Source organism: Lactuca sativa, chromosome 6 (genome assembly GCF_002870075.4).
Source record: "Lactuca sativa cultivar Salinas chromosome 6, Lsat_Salinas_v11, whole genome shotgun sequence".
NCBI classification, from domain to species: Eukaryota; Viridiplantae; Streptophyta; class Magnoliopsida; order Asterales; family Asteraceae; genus Lactuca; species Lactuca sativa.
This window is the reverse complement of record NC_056628.2, coordinates 103,882,694-103,895,047: the sequence shown is the minus strand read 5'-3', so window position 1 is coordinate 103,895,047 and position 12,354 is coordinate 103,882,694. Positions and strand designations below refer to the sequence as shown.

Below are 12,354 nucleotides of genomic sequence, written 5' to 3'. Positions count from 1 at the left end.
CATTGGCGGGTTCAGCTTTGTGCGTCCAGTATCGACTTGCATTCATCATCCATCAAAATCTTGTGTATACAAGTGGAGGGACTCAACCCTTTGATATTCGCAATCGTCCAACCCATTGCTTCTTTATGTTCCTTCAACACTTTGAGGAGTTTCTCTTCTTTGAATTCGGTTAAGTGAGTTGAAATGATGACCGGAAGAGTCTCGTTGTTTCCCAAGTACGCATACTTCAAGTCTTGAGGAAGGACCTTCAATTCTAACTCCAGTGGTTGAACAAGGGAGGGTGGAAATCTTGTGTGAGTTTGAGGTAATTCAATTTGCTTCACACTAGATTGAGTGGTTTTCTTGATCTCCAAATTGCTAACCAATCTTTCAACTTCGGGTTCTAGTGAGTAGAGCTTCAACTTCTTGGCTAATTTTCCACAATCGAACCCTTTGCTCAAAACCATCTCCAACATGTCACCATTAGACAACTCGAACAACTCTTGGGTTAATGGTTCGATAACATCAAAAAAACACAAAGATGAAACGTCACTAGGATATCTCATAGCATCGTAGATATTGAAACTTATTCTTTCCCCATGAAACTCCATCGTTAAGCTTCCCACATACACATCAGTCTTCATTCTAGCCGTCTTCAAAAATGGTCTCCCAAGTAAAATTATACCTTTGAGGACACTTGTTCATCTATATCGATCACGTAGAAATCCGTCGGGAAGACCAATTGGTTTACTTGCACTAGGACATCTTCCAAAACACCTTTAGGAAAGACACTTGATTTATCCGAAAGAGAGATTATGAAACCGGTTTCACTTAAAGGACCAACATTCAATGATTCATACACCGAATATGGCATGACATCAATAGAAGCACCAAGGTCAAGCATGGCACTACTAAAAGTGACATCTCCTATCTTGCAACGAACTGTAAACATTCCCGGATCTTTGCACTTTGGTGGAAGCTTCCTTTGTAAAACTGCGGATGCAATTTCGTTCATTGAGCTCTTCTCATTTCCCTTCAACTTTCTCTTGTTGGTGTAAAGCTCTTTCAAGAACTTTGCGTATCTAGGAATTTGTTTGATTGCATCGAGTAAAGGAATGTTCAATTCCACCTTTCGAAAGGTGTCCAAAATCTCTTTGTCCTCCATGTTCTTCTTTGAAGTTGCAAGTCGGGAGGGGAATGGCGGTTGAGTGGCTATTGGTGTCACTAGAGGGGTAGTCTACTTTGGGGCTCCGACTTGTGCTTCATTATTGGCTATAGGATCCTCAATGGGAATTACCTCTATTTCTTCCTTTTCTTCTCTTGGCTTCTTCTTCAAACTACTTTTCTCGGGCTTGTTTGCCACTTCTCAAGGTCACCACATTGACATTTGGGTTCTTTTCGGTTTAAGAAGGCAATTTCCTATAGGACTCCAACTTACTTATGGATGTAACTATATCTCCCATTTGTGCTTCAAGGTTGGAGATACTAGTTCTTGTCTCTTTTTGGAATTGTTGGGTACTAGTGGCTAAGGATTTGACAATATCTTCAAGAGACATTCTGGAGCTACTTGTTTGGGATTAAGGAGGTTGTTGATGATGATGTGGAGGGTGTGGTTTGGGTTGATAGTGTGGTTGTGGATGTTGGTAATGAGGTTGTGGTGGTGGATAGGAAGGTCTAACCAATGGATTTTGAGGCAATGGTCTTGGGTTGTAGCTCATGTTCGGATTTGGCTTCCAACTTGAATTGTAAGAATTTTTGTAACCGGATGGTTTCTTGTGGTAATTTTGGAATTCTCCCGTGGCATTCACATGTTCCGCATCTTTTTCGAGAATGGGACACATATCCGTAGGATGTCCCATTGTTGCACATATTCCACAAACCATCACTTGTGGAGTTTGTCCCATGGCTAGATTTTGAACAACGGAGGTTAAGTCTTTGATTTGAGACTCGAGGTTTGATGTTCCCACCTCATTGACTTTTTGTTGAGTCTCTCTCTTCATATCTTGACGCGGGCCAAAATGTTGGGAATTCGCGGCTATGATATTGAAAAGTTGTCTTGTTTGTTGTGGAGTTTTACTAAAGACATCACCACAACTTGAGACATCAACTAGTCTTCTCTCTATTGGAAACAATCCCTCATAGAAGTGTTGAATGAGGAGTTGTTCCGGAATTTGGTGTTGTGGGCAACAATAGCACAAGTTGTTGAACCTCTCCCAATAAATCATGAAAAGTCTCATTTTGACCTTGGCGGATTCCACAAATCTCATTTCTAAGACTTGAGATTCTTGAAGAAGGATAGAACTTATCAAGAAAAGCTCTTGCCATGTCGGTCCATGAGTTGATTGACCCCAGGGGAAGATAGAATAACTAATCCTTTGCTCTATCGTCCAATGAAAAGGGGAATGCCCTTAGCTTGATTTTGTCATCGGTTGACCCTTGTGACTTCATACTAATGCAAATAATGTGAAACATCTTTAAGTGCTTATGAGGGTCTTCATTTTCTAATCCATGAAAAGTTGGAAGATGATGGACTAAACTTGACTTCAACTCCAAACCTCCTTCCAAAATGGGATAATTGATACTCGTTGGAGTTTGTGTAACATCGGTTTCCATCATTTGCCTCAAAGTTCTTTCGGGAGCTTCTCCTCCGTCTGCCATTGTAATTGGTTCAATAATGGGTGGATTTTGTTGTAGAGGTGGTGTTTTGGGAATTTCTTGGCGAGGGTCGGCACTAGAATCGGGTTCCGTGTCACTTGATGAAGCGGGTTCAACCTCCGGATCCCCGTGAGGATTGGAAGTTTGACTGCATACTATTGTTTTTTCCTTCGCCAAACGCCTTGCTTCTTTTTCAATTTCTAGATTATAAATCAAGTCACCTGTACGCTGAGATCTGGGCATAGAGAAACAAATTGATTAAAAATAAACCAATCCCCTGCAACGATGCCAAAATTTGGTGGTTGTCGAGGCCAACAAAATAAATACCCTAAATATTACACACTAAAATAGTGTATAGCGGTAAAGCGATCATATCCACGGAGATTGGTTCAATTTAAATCTCTATCTAAATCACTTGTTCAAGTACTTGTAAAACAAAAGTAAAGGTGAAAAAAGGGGGGGGGGGGGGGTTAAATCTTTTTGATTGTTTAACAAAATTAAAACTAGCTAGAATGTAAATATGACAAGTAAACAAGTAAAAGATTTGATTAAATTCAATGAAGTGAAATTGGTTGATTTTGGGATACACCACATGGATGACATAGTTGACTTATCATTAGACTGAATGGAGCAAATCTTGTAAATTTGTTTAACTTGGCTATAGCAATTCATAAGCACAAATTGCCTCAACTCTTCTTAGGTATTAGAATGGTTCGAGGAGCTCTAACAAATTCCCTTAATTTTAGTCACAAAATCAATGAAGCATATAATATTATGAAAATCAATTAGCTTTAAGTTCCAAGAGTTACCAAGTCCAAAAGATAATCAAATGCTTACATTATCATTATGGAGGAAACATCTCCATGGTCTAAATGAAATGAAAACAAACATATAAACCATTTGTTGCTTACTAATTTGAGGGTCCATTACTTAACCAAGAAATTAGTAAACAAAAATAAACATTCATTCATCTAAGCTCATGATCAAAGATAAATAAACACAACAAGATGTTTAACTAGAAAACATTTCCATAAACTTCAAACACAAGATAATAATAAGTCTTCAAAGCAACTAATCATCCATGGGTTAAACGCTAATCAACCAAATGAAAATGTAGCCAAGCATGGCCAAAATAAAAGAAATACAAGGTAGTTTAGTGGTACCAAACATTGTTCTAGTTGCAAGATGGAAAGAAATTACACCAATCTTCTAAATCATCCAATTCTTCCAAAGCCTTCTTGAGAGCAAAATGGAGTTCTTCTTCCAAGTGTTGATGATGCAAAAATGTTTCAAATCTCCAGTAAAAGGGGTTCATTTCAAGATTCAAAAAGTTGCCAAAAGCCACCCACCAACCTTCCACAAATAGAGTCAACAAGTCAAAACCCGTTTTCACTTCACCACTCTTCACGTGGACCATGTATGGATCCACACAGATCGTGTGGGTCACGCTGAATACATGCCTTGGCCCATTACAAATACCATCCAGCCCAATCTTCTAATTTATACTCTAGCCCACATGCATAATTCTTGGTAGCCCAATTGTGCCTTCCAAACTCTTCCAAGATGCTCCTTTAATCTTCTATTGCTTGAATTCTCGTCATCCCACCCGAAATTTAAGTCTAACGCGTTTTCTTGTTTATGTTGACACCAAGCCCAGTTGCACCACTTCAAGTCCATAAACAAATTACAAGCCTCCAGTAGTCCCGCACTCCTTCCACATCTCCAATAATAAAAAGTTTTCGATAAATCCTGCAAATAAGCTCAATAGACTGGAAAGCATCAGGTAAAGGAGAAAAATAACAAAAAGAGAAAATATGCATGAAAATTAACTAAAATGAGATGGTTTTAACTAAAAATAAACTATGAAAAGAAGTAATAAAAACGAAACTATCAAATATATATCAGATCCGTAATCTTTGTGATAAGGATATGATCATTAATATAGATTAGTCGCAATCCCTTTAATCTAGGGATATACAATTAGTATATATACTACATTACGACAAACCCTAATGTAGTAGGTAAGTGATCGTGGCTTTGTGTCAATCGTCTTTGTGACAAAACCCGTCTTCTTGGTGAAGACAAAACCTCTTTTCTTGGTGAAAGGAACAATGTGTAGAACTTCTATGTTATTTACTGTATGTTGATTATTTATCTTATATTAGTTGATTATTTTGCTTATATTAGTTTTACATTTCTTATTCATACTTGAAGTCATGTCTATTAGGATGCATCTGCAACCATGATTATACAAATAGATGCAAAAACAGACAACCAAATAAATATTTAAAATATTTCCTTCTTAGATTCTTCTTGTTCTTGCAAGTCTTGGTTGTTTTGTTGGAAGTCTTATCCGTAATCTTGTGTTTGTAATCTGAGGAAGCTTCACACAAATTACATAATAGTTGAACCTTTGCATCTCCTTGTTGGATGTATACTTTCAAAGGGAAGCATGTATATATATATATATATATATATATATATATATATATATATATATATATATATATATATATATATATATATGTGAGGAAGCTTCACACACATTACATAATAGTTGAACCTTTGCATCTCCTTGTTGGATGTATACTTTCAAAGGTAAGCATATATATATATATATATATATATATATATATATATATATATATATATATATATATATATATATATATATATATATATATATATATATATATATATATATATATATATATTAGCAATCTTCATAGTGAACTAATTTTTTTTTCAATGATGTTACTGGTTTGTTAAAACACAAAACTTAACCTCGAAGATCTATTCATTAGATATGTTATATGTTAAAAAACTATGAAAGGAAGCAAAAGCTAAAACAAAGAGTGTTATATGCACTGATTGTGATTGCAATGGTAAGTTGCTTTTAGCCCCCCTTTTTGCTTTATTTTCACAAAAAAAACCCTTTATATTTATACTAAAACTAAAAGAAACTTATTTGTTTTTAGATTACGATATATGTTTAATAGTATTTGTTGATATTATCGAAAAGGTATTTGTTTTGACACTTTGTTTGGATGTGTGATTAGTGCTACTTAAGAATGCAATATAACTAAAATTCCTTTAAAGCAAGGCCCAGGGATAGTTAGGTGTGTTTATATTTATCTCAATACTCGGTTTTCTTGTAGAAAATGGTTATTGATAATCTAAAAATAATTTTTTAAGCCTAAATTATCAAAAGTTCAGAACTATTGGCTATAACTTAAAAGTAGTTAAGTAGTAGAGTATATATAGACTAGTTTGGTTATGAAAACCATAGCCTTTATGATAGAACATAACACAACCTAGATGATCGTAGCCTAGATCAAAGATCAAAGGTATTCCAACTTAAATCCTAAAATTCAATTATTTTGACGACAATTTCAATCTAATGGTCATTTTTACATTCTCTGTCTGTATGTTTACCTTGCTCAAAAAACCATATAACATTCAATAAGAGAAGTGTATATGAATTATATTAAAAATTCTAATAATCCTACTGCACATTTGTCAAACAAACAACCAAAATGAGTTTTACCCCTAAATCTGTTAAATGGGTATTCAATTTTATTCTTTATTTATTAATTTATTTTTTGTTCATGTAGGTTTTTGCTTTTAACAAGTCAAGTCATGACCATAAAACCTAAAACACTTTGACATATGGTGGGAAGTTGTATTGAAGAGTTTTTAAGTTTGATCTCAAATATGATTAGGTTTGCAATCTCTTGTTTGTTTTATTCAACATTACAATATATTATCTTTGTGAATTTTTTTTATCATAATGTAAACTTTTAAATGAAATTTAAATAATGTACCAAAGATTACATGAGGTTTGTCATTTTTGTAAGAATTGGTGTAACCTGTTGCAGAAAAAGATAGCATAAAAACAAAAATCTACAAAAAAAAACCATATATTATAAGAATATAAAAGTATCATGCAATTGTAAAAAATCAAAAACTTCCGACTAAACATACTCTTACATTTATAATAAAATGATAAAAATTATCAAAATATCATGTAACAGACACAAGTTTCTAGTATTTTATGTCTTGTTGTAATCTCTTTATATCCTATTATTATAAAACTAATCTTTTAAGTTTCATGATATTCCACAACTGTGATGACAAATGCAAATGTGATGACAAATGCAAATGGTGGAGATGGCTAGAGGAAGTGTATCAAAATGTGTTTTATGTGAATTTACATATAATAGGAATTACATCAAAGCTCATTATTATGAGTAGTAATATGAGACCAAGAAATAAATTGACCAAATAACCCTTCGTTAGTCGGTTTTTAGGTTTTGTCTTCATATGTTATTTTTATGGAAATCAGGAGATACTATTTCAAAATGTTGTTCCTTTCATCATGTGTCTTTATGTAGGCAGGGAATTTCATCAACGATCGAATATTTCTTAGTTATAATAGCACAAAATCCATTTTATTTTATTTTTATTTTTAGAATTTATTTTTGTGGAAATAAGTAAATAGATCCAAACTCCTAATTTTATAAGCTCTATAGATAAACAACCATATTTATATATAAAAAAAATATTTTTAACTATATTAAATCAATTTTATGAATTTGAACTATTTTTCATAATTTCACTTTGTTCAAATCAATATTATAAAGAAATACATTTTTTTTTCATTTAAGTTTGTTCGAGTTTGTTCGAATCTAGGTTGTGAACCGGAACGATATTTAATTATTATAAAAAAGATTCACTTTATTCAAATTACATATATATATATATATATATATATATATATATATATATATATATATATATATATATATATATATAAAACTAAAAATACAAAAACCGGAACGATATTTAATTATTATAAAAAAGATTCACTTTATTCAAATTATATATATATATATATATATATATATATATATATATATATATATATATATATATATATATATATATATATATATATATATATATATATATATATATATATATATATATATATAAAACTAAAAATACAAAAACCGGAACGATATTTAATTATTATAAAAAAGATTCACTTTATTCAAATTATATATATATATATATATATATATATATATATATATATATATATATATATATATATATATATATATATATATATATATATATATATATATATATATATATATATATGGTGAGGTTTAACAGAGAACCATTATTAAACATGGAATCAAGGAACCAATATTTTTTTTCAACTTTTAAAGCTTATTTTTATTAATAAAAAAACTAAAAATACAAAATTTCATAATTTTTTATCAATTTTCCAATGATATCAAATTCGATAAAAAAATTTACTATTTTTTTCTGTCAAATTCACAGTGTGAATCTATACAGATTCACAATGTGAATATGAGTTTACACGGTGAATGTGAAAAATTTATAATTTATTTTTGAAAAAACTTCAAAAATGGTCCTTGTGGTTTTCAAAAATATCAAGTTTTGTCCTTAAGTTCAAAAAACCTCACAGATGGTCCATGTGGTTTCAAAACTTTTAACAAATAGTCTTTTTCGCTAACTTTGTTAACTTTTGGCCGTTAAATGAAGGGCATTTCTGTTTTTTCACTGTCACAGGGACCATTTATGAAGTTTTGCCTTAAAAACAATAATAATAACTATTTAATATTATAGTCTCTCTCTCTCTCTCTCTCTCTCTCTCTCTCTCTCTCTCTCTCTCTCTCTTTCCCCCTCTCTCTCTCCAAACTAGATACCCAAATTCATAATCTTCGTATCACAAATTAATAATTTTCGTATAAAAAATTAGTAAAACATGCAGAAAAATAGACAAGTATATATCACCACAGTGGTAGAAGAAGAAGTAGCGATATCAGTCCTCATCGATTATTGTAAAGTTGTAGAGATATTGAGAGATGGGTAAAGGAGGAAAGAGTGATCGCTTAAATGTTAAAGAAGAAAACATGGTTGCTTGGCTTGTTTCCACCAACACCCTCAAGATCCAACCCTTTAAGCTTCTACCTCTTGGTATCCTTTCTATCTTCATCTTCCACTTCTTAATTTCTAGTTGTACAAGTAAATCAAGATTAATTTCAATAGTTGATCAACTTGATTGAATCGATTCAGGGCCTTATGATGTTAGAGTAAGAATGAAAGTTGTTGGTATATGCAATAGTAATGTTCATTATCTCAAGGTCCATCATCATCCCCCTCACCCCTTTTAGGGTTTCATCTAATTCTAGATATGTGATTTTGCCAAATTGAATAATTAGAATCCTCTTTTGAATTATGGGTGCTTCTGGATTATTATTTCTATTTACTTGATAGAATATATAGAGTAACAATCGATGTAATTGATCCCCGATACAAAATTTACTGTGAAAACATACACAAACATTAAGATGTGCATATTTTATGGTGAAAGAACCAATGGATATCGGATATGAATGTGCTGGTGGGATTAAAGAAATTCTGAGCAATGTGAATGATCTTGTCCCTGTTGATCGTGTAGCTCTTGAGCCTAGAATTAGCTGCTGGAGATGTACACAATGCAAAGAAGGCCAATACAATCTTTGCCCAGATATGAAATTTTTCGCCACTCCTCCCGTCCACGGATTTCTTGCCAATCAGGTAAAGGTTATACTCTTACATCATCATCGTCCCCAATAAGATGTTGAAACCCTAATTTTGATTATGGTTTCAATCAACAGGTGGTGCATCCAGTGGATTCATGTTTCAAACTGTGGGTATCCATCAGATTTAATAAACTTAGGATATGAAAGGAGAAGTGGAATCCATACTGAAAGGCATGGGAAGTGGAGTGGATGTGAGCTTTGATTATGCAGGTTTCAACTAGACAATGACAACGGCTCTCACCGCCACACGTGCCGACACAAAGTGTGTCTGGTAGGGAAGGGCCACCATGAGATGACTATTTCGCTTACGAGAGGTGTGAAGTTTACACCGGGATTTTTTTGAGAGAGAGAGAGAGAGAGAGAGAGAGAGAGACCATTTTATATTAAATAATTGTTGGGATTAAAACCCTAATTGAGATTTAATGAACAAGATGCAGAAAATAAGAACAAACACAAATATGAAGATTAGGTCGAATGATCACTCGATTTATTCAAAACATGAGGAATAAATTACACTTTCAGCATAGACTAAAAAATCTAACACTACATAAGAAACCTCACGCGGCGGCTACATTTTGCCTCACTCTTAACCCTAATTATGAATAATACATGACTATTTATAGGGAAAAAATATGTCTTGGGCTTTTAACCTAGAAATCATCAAAGGGGCCCATTGCCATCATCCATGGAGTGCTTTGAAACCCTACAATCTCCCCCTCAAAGTATGGAATGGATGGCAATGCTTTAACTTCCAAAAAAAGCATCTAGCAAATAAAAAGATCTACAACGAGAAATATATGAAGCAATCCACGAATCTTGATTCTTCAATAGTCTTCAAACACGGGCTCTAGGATATATAAACCAAGAACTGAAGTAATGTCTTTAAACTTCATTTTCGAATGTAATCCCAAAGAATCTTCATGAAAACCAAACCCGCCATAAAAACCCATTTCAGAACAAAGAAACCGAATCACTTCTTGTCTTTGAAGAGCTCCCCCTCCAAGTCACAATAATCTTCAAATAAGCTAATAATATAAGCCATCAAAAAAAATATCATGTAACAACCCAACTTTAAGATTCGTAACGCTACTTGATCGAGAAAATACTAGAAGTCGGAGATATAACAAGTCCTTAGCCGAGTTCGATGAAGAACTTCTACTGTAAAGGATACTTCTCTGTAAAAGCTTTAGCAGAGCTCGATGAAGAACTTCCACTGTAAAAGCTACCTTCATAATTCTACCACAAGCTTTATCAAAAATCATCAAATTTGAAAAGTTAAATTCCAATTTCAAATGGTCATATCAAATTCTCCCCCGATTTATAATCGAAAATGTGATTATAAAGCCTTCTTATGGTCATGAGAATGATCTTGAATGGATAAAAATTAACTATGCTTCCCCATGACAAAATAATATACACAATAAAGTATAAAATCCAAAAAAAGTCGTGAAAATTTGACGTTATCACGAAAAACGACTTTCCAAACCACCAAGACTTGATGGAATCATTATTTTTCTGTTCACGAAAGACTATGAGCGTTGAAAAATCTAAAACTGTTCACTGGCCCTCAATGTAGTAAACTTTTATGAATATTGGGCCGAAACTGTCACTTGCTGAAAGACAGGGGCTGGAATGGTAATTCAGCATCAATATACCCCTTTATTTGAAGCAAAAACTGGAAATGATCCAAAAATACCAATCTGTGAAAACAACAGGGACAAAAAGTGCCAATGTGCTGAAATTGCAGGGACCAAAAAATTAAACTTTACTATCTTCTTCCCCATTTAGACGTAGATGAAAGAGCACGGCATCATACTCCAGATGATCTTTCAACGATGACTCAAACCAGACGCGAAATCTTGAAATTGGCACATATAAACATCGACTGCAATAGGTTCGCTTCGAGTACAAGCAACCGAAACCAAGTTTGGTCCAGGTTCATTGAACCGAAACCATGTTCGGTTCGAGCACATGTTCGCTTTCGGTTCATCCTCCGTTCGCTCCAACCATTAACAAGCGAACCCAAGGTCGTTGTTCTAGGTTCAGTCCAAGTGCATCAGCTTTATCCCAAGGCGAATCCACTCACATGTTCGCTTATTGTTCTCACTCTACATTCGCTTCAAGCCCTTTCGTTCCAAGAGCTACCAACCGAACTCAAGTTCGTTCCAGGTACGTTCCAAGGCCATTGATACAAAAGCAAAATCAAGCATGACGATGCGAACAAAGAGCGAAACATTGGCCAAGCCGAACCATAGGTTCGCTTTTTGTCTTCCCTTCTTTCGTGCCAAGGCAACAGACGAACCCAATCATAGATTCGCTTCAATTTCGTTGATTATACCCCAAAGAGAAGAACAATAAACGAGCGTTCACAGGTAAGGCTTTCATAGCGATTTTGATTTTTCAGTATTTGACCACAAACAAACCCAGTTCTGTTCATCCGATCCTCATCTGTTCATCACACAATCGATTTTGATATAAGCCCTAACCAAACACATGCTCGATTCTGAGACCCATTTCACCGTGATTAATAAGAACAGCGGACCATCAAATTGCGAACAGATGAGAACACCACAATTTCAATTTGACTTTTTAATTGGCCATTCCAATTCCAAGTCAGTCGACAATATACTCCATAAATTCAAATCAGTGACCAAGGATCAATTCAATTCCAAAATTGATTTTGACTTTGAATGCATTTTAGGTTTGACCATCTGTTCGTCAACTGTACATCATAGGACTCCAAAATTCCACTCAACAATTTTACAATTGAGATGAGGAACAGATTAAGCAAATCAAATCAAATGAGATAATCAGATAACAAAGTCAAAATCGATTTTGTGAATGATGTGATTCACACATCTCGACTCAAGAACAGAAAACAGGTGATAAATCAAATTGGAACGAGTGATTAGCAAAGTCAAATAAATCGTTTAGATTGACCAGAGGATTTCAATATGCAATGTTCCCAATCAAGAGATATGTCGACTGCGTGATTTGTGATTTCAAACGCCATAAACAAACGATCAGCCAACAAAGATTTTGACTTACGGATCTAGAACTTACGATTTCAACAATTAAGTGGGCTAAATGATGAATAGTA

The 12,354-nt window shown here is 33.6% G+C and overlaps 1 protein-coding gene across 1 annotated transcript in view; it reads left to right on the top strand.

Moving 5' to 3' along the window:
- The first annotated feature begins 8,534 nt into the window (after nucleotides 1–8,534).
- The window catches only part of LOC111908261 (sorbitol dehydrogenase), a 115,292-nt gene continuing 111,472 nt past the window's right edge, over nucleotides 8,535–12,354 (top strand). The window contains exons 1-4 of the mRNA XM_023904093.1: nucleotides 8,535–8,646; nucleotides 8,746–8,814; nucleotides 9,014–9,249; nucleotides 9,330–9,365. Coding sequence (XP_023759861.1) covers nucleotides 8,535–8,646; nucleotides 8,746–8,814; nucleotides 9,014–9,249; nucleotides 9,330–9,365 — 453 coding nt within the window. The remainder of the gene's footprint in view (nucleotides 8,647–8,745; nucleotides 8,815–9,013; nucleotides 9,250–9,329; nucleotides 9,366–12,354) is intronic.